Source organism: Bombina bombina, chromosome 1 (assembly GCF_027579735.1).
Source record: "Bombina bombina isolate aBomBom1 chromosome 1, aBomBom1.pri, whole genome shotgun sequence".
NCBI lineage: Eukaryota > Metazoa > Chordata > Amphibia > Anura > Bombinatoridae > Bombina > Bombina bombina.
This window is the reverse complement of record NC_069499.1, coordinates 397,699,285-397,718,260: the sequence shown is the minus strand read 5'-3', so window position 1 is coordinate 397,718,260 and position 18,976 is coordinate 397,699,285. Positions and strand designations below refer to the sequence as shown.

At 43.5% G+C, this 18,976-nt stretch overlaps 1 protein-coding gene across 1 annotated transcript in view; it reads left to right on the top strand.

Annotated features, from left to right (window-relative positions):
• Positions 1 to 7,730, top strand: part of NEB (nebulin) — a 262,192-nt gene extending 254,462 nt beyond the window's left edge. Inside the window, 5 exon segments of the mRNA XM_053698301.1 lie at positions 1 to 44; positions 215 to 364; positions 461 to 496; positions 628 to 734; positions 7,046 to 7,730. The exon segment at positions 1 to 44 is cut by the window's left edge and continues 49 nt beyond it. Of these exon segments, the coding sequence (XP_053554276.1) occupies positions 1 to 44; positions 215 to 364; positions 461 to 496; positions 628 to 734; positions 7,046 to 7,219 (511 nt within the window). The 3' untranslated portion in view covers positions 7,220 to 7,730.
• The last annotated feature ends 11,246 nt before the right edge of the window (positions 7,731 to 18,976 follow it).

Genomic DNA, 18,976 nt, shown 5'->3' with positions numbered 1-18,976 from the left:
GGCAGAAGATAACATTCAGTCACGAAGCTTACACATGCTGTCTGGTGAGTACTGTTGTGAATAAAGTCTTGGAAAGAAATTGGTACCAAATAGCCAACAAAAAAGTAAAGATTTTGTTCTATAAATATTTTTGCAGCACTGTAAGATTGGAATAGTTGTCAACAGAAATATATTATTACTGATTGATGGTAAACAACTTTTTTTGTTGTTGCAGTGCAAGCTCGACGCAGTCGGGAACACTCTCGTTCTGCTAGTGCTTTGAGCCTGAGTGCCGGAGATGAGGTCTCAGAGGGGGCAGATCACCATCATTCCTATTATAGCAATGGAGGGCTTTTTACCACTAGTACCACAACAACAGTAACAGGTATGGAATACATAATTTAAACAGCTTTAAAATACTGGTATTATTGTAAATCAGGGTCAGATACTAATTAATAAACTTGTTGCACAAAACCTGTAGGCCACAAAGAAAGTGGACAAATACTTTTTTACCAGGGTAAGTACTTGCATCAAAGCTATGCAAAGTAGTATAGTAAGCTACGCAATGTATGGTTATTATAGTGATCACTGAGCACAAAAGTATTTTTTTTTTAAAATTTTATTAAAAAAAATAATTTTGTTTTGTAGGCTACAAACAGGCAAAAACAACCGAACTACCCCAACAACGGTCCTCTTCTGTAGCTACTCAACTTACAACAGCATCATCTGTCCCATCTCATCCATCTACTACTGGAGTAAGTCAAAACAAGACATATATCCATCACTTAGTTAAATTGTAAGTGTAGAAGAAAAATAAAATACAGGTAGGTAGGTAACCTATTACATGCATAAAAACAAAACAAACATAATTTATGTAAGAACTTACCTGATAAATTAATTTCTTTCATATTGGCAAGAGTCCATGAGCTAGTGACGTATGGAATATACATTCCTACCAGAAGGGGCAAAGTTTCCCAAACCTCAAAATGCCTATAAATACATCTCCCACCACACCCACAACTCAGTTTAACCAATAGCCAAGTAGTGAGGTGACAACAAAAAAGGAGTAACAAAGCATACAAAAAGAGGAACTGGAAATACAATTGTGCTTTTATACAAAAAATCATAACTTTTATACCAAAGACTACTTCAGAAGAAGCAAATACATCAAAATGGTAAAATTTTGTAAAAATTTACAAAGAAGGCCAAGTTGCTGCTTTGCAAATCTGATCCACCGAAGCTTCATTCTTAAAAGCCCAAGAAGTGGCAACTGATCTAGTAGAATGAGCTGTGATTCTCTGAGGCGGAGATTGCCCTGCCTCCAAATAAGCTTTGTGAATCAAAAGCTTTAACCAAGATGCCAAAGAAAAGGCAGAGGCTTTCTGACCTTTCCTGGAACCAGAAAAAAACATCAAATAGACTGGAAGTCTTTCTGAAATCCTTAGTAACTTTGACATAGTATTTAAAAGCTCTTAAAACATCCAAAGAATGTAAAGATCTTTCAAGAGTATTCTTAGGATTAGGACACAAAGAAGGAACAACAAAACAACAAAATTTAAACAAATTCCGCAAAACATCTTTATCCTGATGGAAAATCACAAAAGGAGAAAATCAGAAATCAGAAAAGGAGAGCAGATAATTCAGAAACTCGTCTAGCTGAAGTGATAGCCAAAATGAACAACACTTTCCAAGAAAGTAGTTTAATATCCAAAGAATGCATAGGGGCCTATCTATCAAGCTCCGAATGGAGCTTGATGGCCCGTGTTTCTGGAGAGTCTTCAGACTCGCCAGAAACAGCAGTTATGAAGCAGCGGTCACAAAGACCACTGCTCCATAACCCTGTCCGTCTGCTCTGAGCAGGCATGCATGAATTGCCACAATTCAACCCGATCGAGTACGATCGGGTTGATTGACAGCTCCATGCTGGTGGCCGATTGGCCGCGAGTCTGCAGGGGGCGGCGTTGCACCAGCAGCTCTTGTGAGCTGCTGGTGCAATGCTAAATACGGAGAGTGTATTGCTCTCCGCATTCAGCGAGGTCTTGCGGACCTGATCCACACTGTCGGATAAGGTCCGCAACACCTTTGTTAAATAGGGGCCATAGGCTCAAAAGGAGGAGCCTGCAAAGCCTTCAAAACCAAATTAAGACTCCAAGTAAGAGAGATTGATTTAATAACAGGCTTGATACGAACCAAAGCCTGAACAAAACAGTGAATATCAGGAAGTTTAGCAATCTTTCTATGAAATAAAACAGAAAGAGCAGAGATTTGTCCCTTCAAAGTACTTGCAGACAAACCTTTATCCAAACCATCCTGAAGAAACTGTAAAAATCTAGGAATGCTAAAAGAATTCCAAGAGAATTTATGAGAAGAACACCATGAAATATAGGTTTTCCAAACCGGATAATAAATCTTCCTTGAAACAGACTTACAAGCCTGTAACATAGTATTAATTACTGAGTCAGAGAACCTCTATGACTAAGAACTAAGCGTTCAATCACCATACCTTCAAATTTAGCGATTTGAGATCCTGATGGAAAACGGCCCTTGAGACAGAAGGTCTGGTCTTGAAGGAAGTTGCCAAGGTTGACAACTGGACATCCAGACAAGATCCGCAAACCAAAATCTGTGAGGCCATGCTGGTGCTATCAGAAACATATGCGATTGTTCCATTATGATCTTGGAGATCCCCCTTGGAAGAAGAACTAGAGGCTGAAAATTATAAGCAGGTTGGTAAAACCAAGGAACTGCTAACGTATCCACCATTCTCACCTGAGGATCCCTGGAGCTGGAAAGGTACCTGGGAAGTTTCTTGTTTAGATGGCAAGCCATCAGATCTATTTCTGGAAGACCCCACATCTGTACAAAATACATCTGGATGGAGAGACCATTCCCCAGGAAGTAAAGTCTGATGGCTGAGATAATCCGCTTCCCAATTGTCTACACCTGGGACATGAATCGCAGAAATTAGACAGGAGTTGGATTCCGCCCAAGAAAGTATCTGAGATACTTCTTTCATAGCTAAAGGACTACGAGTCTCACCCTGATGATTGACATATGCTACAGTTGTGATATTGTCCATCTGAAAACGAATGAATAGTTCTCTCTTTAATAGAGGCCAAGCTTTAAGAGCTCTGAGAATAGCACGGAGTTATAAGATATTGATTGGTAAACCTTGCCTCTAGAGGATTCCAAACCCCTTGTGCTGTCAGAGACCCCCAGACAGCTCCCCAACCTGAAAGATTTGCATCTGTAGAGACTACAGTCCAGGAAGGATGAACAAAAGAGGCCCCTCAAACATTACAATGATGGTCTAACCACCAAGTCAGAGAGAGTTGAGTGTTGGGATTTAAGAATATCAATTGGGATATCCGAGTATAGTCCCTGCACCATTGATTCAGCATACAAAGCTGCAGAGGTCTCATATGAAAACGAGCAAAGGGGATCGCGTCCAATGCTGCAGTCATGAGACCTAAAACTTCCATGCACATAGCCACTGAAGGGAATGATCGAGACTGAAGGTTTCGACAGGCTGAAACCAATTTCCTTTGTCTCTTGTCTGTTAAAGACAGAGTCATGGACACTGAATCTATCTGGAAACCGGAAAAGGTGACCCTTGTCTGAGGAATCAAAAAACTCTATGGTAAATTGATCCTCCAACCATGTTTTTGAAGAAACAACACCAGTTGATTTGTGTGAGACTCTGCTAAATGAAAAGATTGAGCCAGTACCAAGATATCGTCCAAATAAGGAAACACTGCAATACCCTGCTCTCTGATTACAGATAGAAGGGCACAGAGAACCTTCAAGAAGATTCTTGGAGCTGTCGCTAGGCCAAAAGGAAGAGCGACAAATTGGTAATGCCTGTCTAGAAAAGAGAATCTTAGAAACCGATAGTGGTCTGCATGAATCAGAATGTGAAGATATGCATCCTGTAAGTCTATTGCTGAACAAAAGACAGAATAGTCCTTATAGTCACCATCTTGAAAGTTGGGACCCTTACAAAATGATTCAAAAACTTCTGATTCAGAACTGGTCTGAATGAATGTTCCTTCTTTGGGACAATGAATAGATTTGAATACAGACCCAGACCCTGTTCCTGAAGTGGAACTGGTACAATTACCCCTGAAAGCTCCAGATCTGAAACACACTTCAGAAAGGCCTGAGCTTTCACAGGATTTGTTGGAACGTGAGAGAGAAATAATTTTCTCACAGGAGGTCTTATTCTGAAACCCATTCGATACCCCTGAGAGACAATGCTCTGAATCCACTGATTCTGAATGGAATCTGCCCAAATGTCTTGAAATAATTTCAATCTGCCCCCCTCCCCAGTTGAACTGGAATGAGGGCCGCACCTTCATACAGTCTTAGGGGCTGGCTTTGGTTTCTTACAAAGCTTGGATTTATTCCAACTCGAAGATGGCTTCCAATTGGAGCCAGAGTCCTTAGGGGAAGGAGTGGTTTTCTGTTCTCTATTCTGACAAAAGGAACGAAAACGATAAGAAGCTTTAGATTTACCCTTAGATTTTTTTTATCTTGGGGCAGAAAAACTCCCTTTCCCGTAGTGACAGTGGAAATAATAGAATCCTACTGAGAACCAAATAAATTATTACCCTGGAATGATATAGTAATCTAGATTTAGATACCATGTTAGCATTCCATGATTTGAGCCATAAAGCTCTTCTAGCTACAATAGCTAAAGACATAGATTTAACATCAATCTTGATGATATCAAAAATAGCAACACAGATAAAACGATTAGCATGTTAAAGCAAACGAACAATACTAGACAAATCAGAATCTGTTTCCTGTTGTGCTAAACTATCTAACCAAAAACTTGATGCAGCCACAACATCAGCCATAGAAATGGCAGGCCTGAGAATATAGCCAGAATGTAAATAAGCTTTTCTTAGATAAGATTCAATCTTCCTATCAAAAGGATCCTTAAAAGAAGTGCTAGCTTCCATAGGAATATTAGTATGCTTGGCAAGAGTAGAAATAGCCCCATCAATTTTAGGGACTTTCTTTTAATTAGCCACTGGCAAAGGATACAACTTTTTAAACCTAGAAGAAGGAATAAAAGAAGCACCAGGCTTCGCCGATTCCTTAGCAATCACATCAGAAATAGCATCAGGAACATGGAAAACCTCAGGAGTAATCACAGGAGGTTTATAAACAGAATTTAAACGTTTACTGGATTTGTTATCAAGAGGACCAGTCCACTCAATATCCAAAGTAACCAACACTTCTTTAAACAAAGAACGAATATACTCAATCTTAAAAAGATAAGTTAATTTATCAATTTTAATGTGTGAAGTAGGATCTTCTGAGCCAGAAAGATCCTCATCAGAGGAGGATATTTCAGTAGGTTGTCGGTCATTACAAAATTCATCAGTTTTATGAGAAGTTTTAAAAGAACTTTTACATTTATTAAAACGCGGAATAGCAGACATAGCCTTCTGTATTGCATCAGCAATATAATTCTTCATATCAACAGGGATAGTATGTACATTAGATGTTGAGGGAACAACAGATGCTGTACTAGTACTAATAGAAACATTATCAGCATGGAAATGCGTATCATGACAACTGTTACATACTACAGCCGGAGAAATAATCTCAGCTTGCTTACAACAGATACACTTAGCTTTGGTAGAACTGTGTTCAGACAGCATGGTTCCTACAGTAGCTTCTGAGACAGGATCAGATTGAGACATCTTGCAAAATGTAAGAGAAAAAATAACATTAAAACAAAAATATCTAATTTCCTCATATAGCAGTTTCGGGAATGGGGAAAAATGCATAAGCTAAATAGGCAAAAAAAGCAAACAGCATAGCCCTCTGAAGTATAAAGAAGGCAAGTAAAATATAGGAAGTGGGGTAAAATATAACCAAATCTTTTGGCACCAAGAATGACGCACGATGCAAAAGGAAGTAAAACATTTTTTGGTGCCAACAAACATCTGGAAATGACCTAACTTGCGTCATAACAAAACGTGACTTCACGCCAAACAACCTAGCGTCAACTAAGATGCAGGAAATGACGAAACTGGCGTCACCATAGACACACATTCGCGGCAAAAAAAATTTCGGCAAGAATGACGCAATAAATAACAGCATTTTGCGACCTCGCAAGCCTAATTTGCCCGCGAAATTAAGGAGCAACAAGTCAAATTGGAAAAGAAGACTATACCCCAGGTAAGAAGATATTAAAAAATAACTTCCTAAAACATGATTCCCATACTGAAACGGTTAGTCGGCAAAGGGAAATATACATAAACCTGACTCATGGCAAATATAAGTAAATACATATATTTAAAACTTTATATTAATTCATAAAGTGCCAAACATAGCTAAGAGTGTCTTAACAGTGATACATACTTACCGAAAAACACCAATCCACATATAGCAGACAGCCAAACCAGTACTGAAAACTATCAGCAGAGGTAATGGTATAAGAGTATATTGTCAATCTGAAAAGGGAGGTAGGAGATGAATCCCTACGACCGATAACAGAGAACCCTTGAAAAGATTTCCCGTGAGAACCTTGCCCCTCCTGGTAGGAATGTATATCCCATATGTCACTAGCTCATGAACTCTTGCAAATTACATGAAAGAAAGTTTTTTGTTCTTTTTTTGAAAGATTCAAAGAGTATATTAAAATCTTGTATTTTTATATGAACATGAATAAGGGTCTGTTCTATTTTCCTGCTTTTTAATAAATTCTATAAAGTGGACGGTGGTGCATCTGTACCTTTGCTTTTTTGGATTACTTTGTGGAGCCTAAAGGCAGTGGCTCTTGCAGTAAGCACACCTATAAGCAATATTGGGACGTACTTTTATATGAGCTCAGTATTTTAGATTGTAAGAAAATTTATGATAACCAAAGAAAGTAAGTAGATGTGTACTAATGACGTTAACAGGAGTGGGAAGTAAAAATGGCATTTAAACTCTGTTATATAGGAACGGTTTAATAAAATAAGCAAAGAATCCAATGAAAACTTGACTAATACATCTGGGTTCATCTGCTATGGTTGTCATTTAATTTGCTACTTTTATTATTTAACAGAAAACCTTCAGAGCCATGTATGACTACAGAGCAGCTGATGATGATGAAGTATCCTTCCGAGATGGTGATACAATATTAAATGTTCAGACAATTGATGAAGGTTGGATGTATGGAACTGTACAAAGAACGAGCAAGACTGGCATGTTACCAGCCAACTATGTGGAGGCCATATAACTAAAGAACTAAATTAATAATGCTTGCTGCTGAAGAGAACAGTGACCGTTCATTCATACAACAAAATATTCTAATTATATTTGTAGGCAATTGTTTTATGTTATCCTGTCTTGTAGAACTTTTAAAATCTATACGTAATTTAAAGTAGCAAAACTTTCACAGGATCTCTAAAAATATTTATTTATACTTAAGATGATTGGCCTATAGCATTGTGAGATTTTTGAATTATATAAAATCAAGATACAGATTGATAAAATATTTCTATTCATGGACTCACAATTGAAGAAAACCACAACTAAAGACTATCTCCCTATTTGTCATGCTTGTTTGCTACAGAGACATGTTTGCCCTAAAATAAATATTAAGAATACAAACACCATAGCAAGCTAGAGTAACAAAATTAAAAAGCCTCTCCTTCCTCTTCTTGCTGAACAATACGTGCATGTTTTGTTATAGGGTTAACTCTGTTCCTCCCTGTAAATTAGCAACTAATAAAGCTGGCATTTCTGCAGTGTCCATTGTGTTAATTAAATACTTGAGATTGGAAAAGAATTAAAAACAAGTACAATGAAGTATTGGGTGGTAGATATTTCATATAAATAAGAGTGGATTGATACACACTGTCTAGGGATGAGTAAATATCATAATATAGCCTAAGCCCCACTCGGATACGCATGTAGTCAGAGTGTGTCGTCTGTTGCATTTGTCACAGTGCTACTGCAATATTCATTTCTTTAAATTACTACCGTAAGTGCAAAATGCTAATATGTCACTAAAGTAAAATGCCAGAAAAAGCTATGACCCCACATTTCCAATTCATCCATTCTATCACACTTAAATGAAAACCAAAACGTGTTTTGGGGAAGAAAAGGCCGCAGCTTATTTATTAATAAAACATCAACAATGTAACTTTTATTTCTCAACACATTAGAACCTTTTATCTCTCTTTAAACTCCCCACAGTGCTTGTTTATTGTTCTCCCTATAAGCCCCCACCCTCTCAAGGGCGGGGCGTCCACCATCACTTTCCTTTCTGTTACCAACCAAAGAACCAGCCACCATCCATCAGGCGTAAGCCTCAATAGACCATAGCAAGCACCCTGCCATAGCTGCGACAATAAACCAACCAGCCCAGATTCAGGGAGGGAGGGCGGGCAAAAGCCTCCTACCGTAATGCTCCTGTGCCTCTTGTGACGCTCATGATACTACTCCACCCCCTTCAGCGGAACCATCCATTGCTTCAGTGAAGTGGGGGTCAATGTGCCCTTATTCGATTGCCCTCAAACGGCTGTTCTTGACCCCACATTTCAAATTCATCCATTCTATCACACTTAAATGAAAACCAGACAACGTGTTTTGGGGAAGAAAAGGCAGCAGCTTATTTATTAATAAAACATCAACAATTTAACTTTTATTTCTCAACACATTAGAACCTTTTATTTCTCTTTAAACTCCCCACAGTGCTTGCTTATTGTTCTCCCTATAAGCCCCCACCCTCTCAAGGGTGTGGCGTCCACCATCACTTTCCTTTCTGTTACCAACCAAAGAACCAGCCACCATCCATCAGGCGTAAACCTCAATAGACCATAGCAAGCACCCCGCCACAACTCGCCCTCAGCGAGTACCGCCACACAAAGCCAAGGCCTTTTCTATTCCTTCCTTCAATGTAAAATTAAAGAGGTGCAACCCCACTTCATTTAAATGCACCCCATCCTTAAGGTAGAAACACCTACCAGACTACCCCTCAAACTCGACATGTCGGAGACCAATTCCCCCCAACTTCCTCACATAAGCGCTGATCATTCTGTTGACCTTAAGCCTAGACCCCTCCAGCTTCTTAAGGTCCCAGGCTGAACGCCACACTAACCTACTCTCAATCTCCGACCACGCTATTATCAAACCCGGAAACAATTCACACAATCTCTCAAAACTCCTCTTCATCTCTTCCACAAGGTTTTTCTGGGGCATGAACCCCAAATCATTCCCCCCGCGTGAATCACTAGCACCTGAGGTGGACTGAACCTCCTGGCATACTCCACCACCGTCTCCACTACCTGACCCCATTTCATACCCCGTGTCCCAAACCACCTCAGGTACACCCTGTCTTTAGGAAACCCCATTTGCACCCCATTTTCTTTAACCGCAGCTGCCTTTCGTGTCCAAAAGATGTAGGAATGCCCTACAATCCAACACCTCGCTGGACCTGTCGAATGAAAGAAATCACAACTCATCAGTCCCTGTCGATAACACCAGTCCCGGTCTCACATACCCCCGAAATCTTTCAGACCGCCATCTCCCAATCTTTCTAATGACTTCCCTGTCTAGCCCCAAACAAGCTGCCTCCGTAGCCGCACCGATCCACTCCCCTCAACCCCATAGCAGCCAATCCCCTTCGTAGTACTGACGTAAATTGGAATCTGGGTAAGGAAGAGCCATCGGCATGCACCAACAATGGCCCAGAGGAGTGCTGTGTCGCCCCAAGAAATTCTCGCACCGCCCCCACCGGACAGCAGCAGCCCCCAATCTCCCGCAACTTTACCAATATCCCTTTTCCTTCCTGGTCCTTCTTGGACCTCCGGACCCACAACTCTACCACCCAGTCTTTCAATATCACATCTTGCCTCCCCAGACCACTCTGGTCCCGCCGGTTCTTTCCTATTAACTCAGACACCCTGAATGCCCCAAAGAAAGCCAAGACAAAAGCTGTTTTGAATAATATCAATTTGTGCCTTGAAGTACAAATCTCCGTCAATCTAGCCACTAACCCTCCAAGAATGGCAAAAGTCCCCGGCCTCCGGCCTGGTGCCCCTCCTGCACAAACCCCTAACCGCCATGCGAACCACAAATATTTTAGTCAAATCTTCGCCACCTAACATCTGAAATAAAAAGGCCAATGCTGCTATTCTCTTACAACATTCCGAAGGCGACAGCCTCTCCCTCCCCCAGCACCTTATCCACTCCAACATCACACCCAACTCCTCTTCACCTACCCCTTGCACTTGATTCTGCTCCACAAACTCCCACCACAGCTGCCACACTTGGGCGTAAGCCCTCCATGTGCTAGGGGCTAATGCCCCTTTCACCATACTCAATGATCCTGATAACCAAGTTGCCACAGATCCCCCGGGCATTCGACTCCCTCCGTGTCCGCCTCCGGGGCCACCTCTCGAAACCAGCAATGACGTTAAAACGCCCTGGGACATGTACTGCTCTAAATGAAATATTGCACCGCAAACACTCCAGCACAAAAGCCCTTAGCAGCCGTATCACCGCCGGCGAATTTGCCGTGAGGTGGTTAATGGCCCACACCACACCTAAATTGTCAGAGTGAAAGCAAACTCTCTTGTTACTCAACCGCTCCGGCCATATTCTCAGGGCCACCACCAACGGAAAAAAGCTCCAAGAACGTCAAGTTCCTGGTCAACCCCCATTCCTCCCACTCGCACGGCCATGCGGCCGCACACCAATGTCCGCTCAGAAATGCCCCAAAATCGTGGGCCCCCGATGCATCCGTGTATAAGCAAAGCTGGTCGTCGTCCGACCATCCCGTCTCCTGAATCAACAGTTTACCATTAAAATCTTCAAAGAAGATTTTCCACACCCTCAAATCCTCCACATCTTTTGACAAACGAATGTGAAATCTCGGGTCGGTGACTCCCACCGTCGCCAGAGACAACCTACGCCAAAATACCCACCCGATGGGAATGATACCACCAGCGAAGTTCAACTTCCCCAGCAGCGATTGTACCTCCCGTAGCAACATTTTCTTGATCCTCAAAGCCGGTCCCAGTACCGCTACCTGCGCCGCCACTCCCGCTCGCCTGTCCGTAACCTCGAAAGGAATAATTCCCTCGTAAGGGGGGGTCATTATTTCCAACCAAATCCCCATGTTCCTATCGTCCCACCTCATCTCGGGACGGACCGCCATTCTCTGCCTAAAACCCTCATTATACCTCGCAGAAGTAAAAGATAAAAAAAGAAGGCGCCACCATAGTGCACAATCAGATGTTTCTGACACGCCAAATATACAAGTAAGACCGTACTTACAAGCTGTGTGACACTTGAGAAGTGTCACAAATGCCTTCTGGACTGTTTGGAGTCGTCCAGCTAACTCACACTGATGGATATCCAAATTTCTCTGGGGTGTGGGAGCGGCGATAGCAATCAGCATGCAGTATCCAGCCACAGACGTTTCACAGAGCCGGTTCGTCTTGCACTTATCCACAGTTTCTCTCAGTAGCAGCAATGCAGGTTTTGCCAACGCCTGGCAAAACCTGCGTTGGCAAAACCTGCATTGCTGCTACTGAGAGAAACTGTGGATAAGTGCAAGACGAACCGGCTCTGTGAAACGTCTGTGGCTGGATACTGCATGCTGATTGCTATCGCCGCTCCCACACCCCAGAGAAATTTGGATATCCATCAGTGTGAGTTAGCTGGACGACTCCAAACAGTCCAGAAGGCATTTGTGACACTTCTCAAGTGTCACACAGCTTGTAAGTACGGTCTTACTTGTATATTTGGCGTGTCAGAAACATCTGATTGTGCACTATGGTGGCGCCTTCTTTTTTTATCTTTTACTTCTGCAGAGTTTAACATCTTGGGACACCAACAAGAACTTCGAAGAAGCAGCTTGCCATCTGTTCCAGATTTCAGAATTTGGATTATGGACTAGATGAACTGTCCTACACCATATTTCCATCATCTACATTATTGGTTTGATTGGGACTTTTACCTCACTGTTTATATTATGCAGTTTCCACTCATGTTTTTTTATATATATAGGGGTATTTTATTTTGAATGCACTATATGTTGGTATTTCCACTATTATTTTTATACAGGTATTTGGCGCACTGGTTTTTTATATATATGTTTATATATATTAGTTAACTCATTATACCTCCACCACACCATCCCCCCATAGGTCCTGTATGTGCTTGATATTTCATCGAAATAACAGAACAAGGAGGCTCCTTGTTCTGGAGATTTTTCACACACTACGCTGGCCAGGATACAGAAGGCCCTGGACCAGTTCCCGAATGTCTTAGGTAGCCTTCTCCACCGTTTCTTTCTCTCCTCCTCCTCTTTCTTACCCTTCTCCTTCTCATCCTCCTTCACCTCCAATACATGCTCTAGTGGCAGTAAGGAAAATATCTCTACAAACTCCCTCTTCCCTATCTTCTCCCTCAACTCGCTCGTCAGGTGGATGCCTAACGGCCCCACCGAACATAAGCAAGGCCTCCGAAGTGCCCCCTCCGGCACGCGCATCACCTCTCCTGCACTTGCCCTCGGTGCCACTCCTACCCGATCCCCACTACTCAGCTGCGGAACTGCTCCCGGCGTCCCCACCCCCGGTGCTACCCAGTCCGCCGCTACCGCTCTCCCAGTACTATTCGGCTTCTCCAGTACCAACAGCAACCCCTTCAAGCCTGCCACAATTGCCTCTCTCTCGCCATTCCCCGAAGCACTCACCACTGGCGCCCGCCAGCCACCACTTCACCTGCTGGCTGCTGCACTGTCACTGGTACGCTCCCACGATCTGCTACAGGTTCTCTCCTCTGCTCCCTGTCGCTCTCCCGACCTCTGCTGGTATCCAGCCTTCTGCGCAGTGTCCCGCCTTGCAGGGGACTGCCCCCTGCCGTGCCTGCTCCATCCCAAGTCTCTTTCTACCCGGCCTCCCACGCGTCCGCCGGTCACCCCAGTCCTGACCTCGGGGCACCTCTCCCCTTCTGTTCTCCGACCCTGCTAGCCGTGAGATGGTTAATGGCCCACACCACACCTAAATTGTCAGAGTGAAAGCAAACTCTCTTGTTACTCCCGGCCACCCACTGCCCCTCTCTCCTGACTCCCACATGTCATCCCCCTTTCTCTCCATGGAGGAGACAACAATTGTATGAGCTGCGCCAGAGCAGATAGCTCCCCTACCTGGCCAGCCGTTCCTGGTCCCGCTGAAGTCCCCTCCAAAGGATCCTACTTATCGAAGTTACCACTGGCCTCCAGCACCAGTGGCGGCTCCGTAACCGGCTCCTGCTGTGCCGCAACCTCCCTTCTCATGACTTCTGGGGCCTCCACACCCCTCCTCTCCATCGACTGAAATGCAACCAACATAAACACCCAGTTAACATTCCACCTTTTCCGCCGTCATATCCCCTGGGCAGCTACCTCCTTCCCCCGTGCCCCACAGTCTGTTCATCCCTAACCCCACCCGCGCATCCCAACCCGCTACCCTCTATTCGACTGTAACCCTATCATCACCACTAATGCCCCCACCCTTTTGGTTTCCAATAATTTTTTAATCTTTTTTTTTTTTATTATAACCTCACCTACCCTGTCACCCCCCACCTCCTCCTGGTGAAACTTCCTTGAAAGCCTTCCCCTCCCCCTGTCAGGTCTATTGCGCTGCCCCCCCGCACCCGTGCAACTAGCTATAAGCTCCTCCCCCTTCCAAGTCATTTGCGTGGCCTACTGCCCCCTAGAGAGAAGCTCCCCCCCTTTGCTACACAACTCTAATGGCCGTACTTGCATCCTCCCCTTAACGGCCATATGTGGCCTCCACCTCTAACGGCCTCATTTGCAGCCTCCTTTGTCCTCCACTCTGAGCCTTATCCCCAGCTCTCCCCACTGCTGCATCACCACCGCCTTATGCATGGCGGGCTCCCACCCTCAATCCCCCCTCACCTGCCCTCTTTGTGGGCCTTATACTTGGCCTCTTCCAAAATAAGCCATCCACGGAGTAAGAACCTGGGATGACCCCTTCTAAAGCCTATGCAAAATTTACCTCACACTGCCCCTCCATTCTGCTGGGCCCCATCCTTTATCAAAGCCCCCTCAGTCATCCTCCATTCCTACCGCCAGAACTTCGATAGCTCAGCAGCTACTTACCTCCTCCTGGCTCTCACGGACCTCCACCTACCACGCCTTGCTCCTCAAGACGCCGCACGACCATGACGTCATCTGCTAGCGCCGTTAACGGCTGCACCTCACCCGCAGCACTAGAGCATCTTCCTCTTCCTCCATCCGACCGCACCGCTACTGCGCCAGAAAAACCAGGCCCGCTGCTCCCTCTCCTGAGCCTAGCCATACACCTCCGGACTTAGGCACTCTGGAGGCCTTGACCTCCTGGCCTGCCGCCGCACCCCCAACTCTCAACTGCTCCCCATTCCTCCGTGCAGCCGCCAACAATTCTTCCGACAGCAGCTCCATCATGCAGGTAAGCAAAAGCCTCCAACCGTAATGCTCATGTGCCACTTGTGACGCTCATGAGCAGGGGAGGGGTGTTTAACCCCTCCTATCCTACTCCACCCCCTTCAGCGGAACCATCCATTGCTTCAGTGAAGTGGGGGTCAATATGCCCTTATTCGATTGCCCTCAAACGGGCTGTTCTATCTATGACAATAGAGTATTTAAAATGCACTTGAATTAGAAACCTGTTTAGGATAAAGAGAGAACTCTCTCAAAAGGATCTGAATTCTGCCCCCACATTTCATGCATTTAAACAGATTTTATGTGCAAACTCTAACACATTATTTGATTTCCAACAGATTCTTGATTTGTGCCAACACCATACTTCAAGGTTATATCAACATTTTGATCTAAGTACTGTCTAGGGACAGTAAGCTCTTTGTGATTTTAATATAAATGTTAAAGTGTAGTAAAATTACAATATACATATATTATTTATTTTGCCCCTTTTCCTGCACAAGTCCAATCCTGCCACATATTTATCTATAATTGGATTCAGCGGAGACAATACAGTTGGAACTGCCAAACAATGAACCGCTTGCTACAATGTCTACTTCAGTAACATGTACAAATTAACTCCTCCAGGCAAGTGGTGAGCAGAGTTTAATCGTTGAAAAACTTTTACAGAAAAAAAAAAAAAAAAAAAAATTACAAGGTGTTCATTGTCCATTTTGCCCAGAAGAGACTGCTTATGATTTCAGCTAGGTAGCATGAGTCTAGACCACTGGTTTTCAAACAAGTAATCAGGGCTCCCCAACAGGACAATTTTTTTTAAGATTACCTTGGTTGAGAACAGGTAAAATAACCATGTTTACGAATCAGATGATTATTTCACCTGTGCTCTAGTTCCGATATCCTCACAATCTGTGATGTTAGGGAGACCCGAGGACAGGTTTAAAAAACAGTGGGCTAGAGCAGTCAGCTGGTTCACATTAAAGATGTTATTCCCCATAAAATGTAATCATTTATCAAGTAGAAGGAAACCTTTTTTTAAAGATAAGAAAATGCCTAAAAGTATATAGGCAGTCAAATTAAAGCGTAAACAACTGAAAGCTTTGCTGCCAAGTTTCTGTAGTCAGGAGGGACCACAGCCATGAAACAAAAGCAGGTCTCTTTTCTCCAAAATCACATCTCCAAGACAGGGGCTTCAGCATAAAGGCATTAAATCCACAGGTATAATGATACACATTTGCTTACTCAATACAGCAACAATCATATAAAGTAGTAAAAACTCAGCAGACATCAACCTGACCAGCTACTCCAGCTTACATTAGTCCAAGCAATGGAAGATAGACTGTAGACAATCCAACAAAAATGTCCAAATGACATTCAGCAATAAAAGTAAAAACAACGTTATTTACAAAAAGCCAATTCTATGGACTTTTTGTTTTCAATTGAATTTGGTAAATAAACTTGAATTGGAATTTGGTTCTATAATACCTAATTTCTTCATTTTTTCCCCTGATGTAGCTATTGTAAACATGACATATCAAAGAAAGCTGTGTTTTTTATTTCAACCCTTGAGCATTCCTAGCAGGGCAGAGTGTGAATATTTCCCTGCCTAGGTTAGAGCACTGCTCAATCACTGATTCACCTAAAATTAGTAAAACCTTAGATTCTGGCTTGTTAGTGACATATGAGGGCTGGTGTTGAGCTTCACTGATATGAACTGAGAAAGTGTATCACTGTGACCAGGTGTCACAGAGACAAGTGGCAGATAAATGTGCCACTGTGAAAACAAAATATATGCTTACCTGATAAATTTCTTTCTTTTGCGATATACCGAGTCCAAGGATTCATCCTAACTTGTGGGATATTGTCCTTTCTAACAGGAAGTAGCAAAGAGAGCACCACAGCAGAGCTGTCTATATAGCTCCCCCCTTAACTCCACCCCCCAGTCATTGGACTGAAGGCCAAGGAAGAAAAAGAGAAACTATAAGGTGCAGAGGTGACTGAAGTTTACATAAAAAAAAAATTACTATATGTCTTGAATAGTCAGGGCGGGCCATGGACTCGGTACATCGCAAAAGAAAGAAATTTATAAGGTAAGCATAAATTTTGTTTTCTTTTGCAAGATGTACTGAGTCCACGGATTCATCCTAACTTGTGGGATACCAATACCGAAGCTTTAGGACACGGATGAAGGGAGGGACAAGACAGGAACCTAAACGGAAGGCACCACTGCTTGCAAAACCTCTCTCCCAAAAATAGCCTCCGAAGAAGCAAAAGTATAAAATTTGGAAAAGGTATGAAGCGAAGACCAAGTCGCAGCCTTACAAATCTGTTCAACAGAAGCATAATTTTTAAAAGCCCATGTGGAAGCCACCGCTCTAGTGGAGTGAGCTGTAATTCTTTCAGGAGGCTGCTGTCCAGCAGGCTCTTCAGCCAAAAGGAAAGAGGTAGCCGTAGCCTTTTGACCTCTATGCTTTCCAGCATAGACAACAAACAAAAAAGATGATTGGCGAAAATTTTTGGTCGCCTGCAAATAAAACTTAAAGGCACGAACCACGTCCAAGTTGTGCAACAGACGGTCCCTTCTTAGAAGAAGGATTAGGACACAGAGAAGGAACAATAATTTCCTGATTGATATTCCTGTTAGAAACAACCTTAGGGAGGAACACAGATTTGGTACGCAAAACCACCTTATCAGCATGAAAAACAAGATAAGGCGAGTCGCATTGTAATGCAGATAGTTCAGAAACTCTTCGAGCTGAAGAGATAGCAACTAGAAACAGAACTTTCCAAGATAAAAGCTTAATATCTATGGAATGCATGGGTTCAAACGGAACCCCCTGAAGAACATTAAGAACTAAATTTAGACTCCATGGCGGAGCAACAGGTTTAAACACAGGCTTGATTCTAACTAAAGTCTGACAAAAAGCCCGAACGTCTGGAACATCAGCCAGATGCTTGTGCAATAGGATAGACGAAGCAGATTTCTGTCCCTTTAGGGAACTAGCTGACAATCCTTTTTCCAATCCTTCTTGAAGAAAGGACAAAATCCTAGGAATCCTGACCTTACTCCATGAGTAGCATTTGGATTCGCACCAAAAAAGATATTTAGGCCATATCTTATTATAGATTTTCCTGGTGACAGGCTTTCGAGCCTGAATCAAGGTATCTATGACTGACTCAGAGAAGCCCCTCTTTGCTTGGAGATTGAACGCTTGATTTTATCAGTCGGTTGCAGAGAAATTAGATTTGGATGCTTGAACGGACCCTGAATTAGAAGGTCCCGTCACAGTGGCAGAGATGACATGTCCACCAGGTCTGCATACCAAGTCCTGCGTAGCCATGCAGGTGCTATCAAAATCACAGAGGCTCTCTCCTGTTTCATTCTGGCAATCAGACGCGGAAGGAGAGGGAAAGGTGGAAAAACATAAGCCAGGTTGAACGACCAGGGTACTGCTAGAGCATCTATCAGTACTGCCTGAGGGTCCCTGGACCTGGATCCGTAACAAGGAAGTTTGGCATTCTGACGACTTAGAAAATCTGCCTCCCAGTTCTCTACCCCTGGGATATAGATTGCTGAAAGATGGCAAGAGTGAGTCTCTGACCATCGGATTATCCTGGAAACTTCTATCATCGCCAAGGAACTCCTTGTGTCCCCCCCCCCCGATGATTGATATAAGCTACAGTGGTGATGTTGTCCGACAAACCTGATGAATCCGGCCGAAGCCAGCTGAGGCCACGCCTGAAGAGCATTGAATATCGCTCTTAATTCTAGAATATTTATCGGTAGGAGGGCCTCCTCCTGAGTCCACAAACCCTGTGCTTTCAGGGAATTCCAGACTGCACCCCAGCCCAGGTGGCTGGCGTCCGTCGTCACAATAACCCACGCTGGCCTGCGGAAACACATTCCCCTGGACAGGTGATCCTGTGACAACCACCAAAGAAGAGAGTCTCTGGTCTCTTGATCCAGATTTATCTGCATAATCCCCATTCCACTGTTTGAGCATGCATAGTTGCAGTGGTCTGAGATGCAAGCGAGCAAACGGAACTATGTCCCATAGCCGCTACCATAAGTCCGATTACCTCCATACACTGAGCCACTGACGGCCGAGGAATGGAATGAAGAGCTCGGCAGGTGGTTAAAATCTTTGATTTCCTGACCTCCGTCTGATAGATTCGGTGGACATGAAAAATTTTCTGAGTTCCCAGGAATGGAACTCTTGTGAGAGGAATAAGGGAACTCTTTTTCACGTTCACCTTCAACCCATGAGATCTTAGAAAGGCCAACACTAAGTCCGTGTGAGACTTGGCAAGTTGGAAAGTAGACGCTTGCGCCGTGGCCAACCCGAAGGGAAGAGCCACAAACTGGTAATGCCTGTCCAGAAAGGCAAACCTGAGGAACTGGTGATCTTTGTGGATAGGAATGTGTAGATACGCATCCTTTAGATCCACGGTAGTCATATATTGACCCTCCTGGATCATTGGTAAAATAGTCCGAATGATCTCCATCTTGAAGGATGGAACTCTTAGGAATTGGTTTAGGATCTTGAGATCTAGAATTGGTCT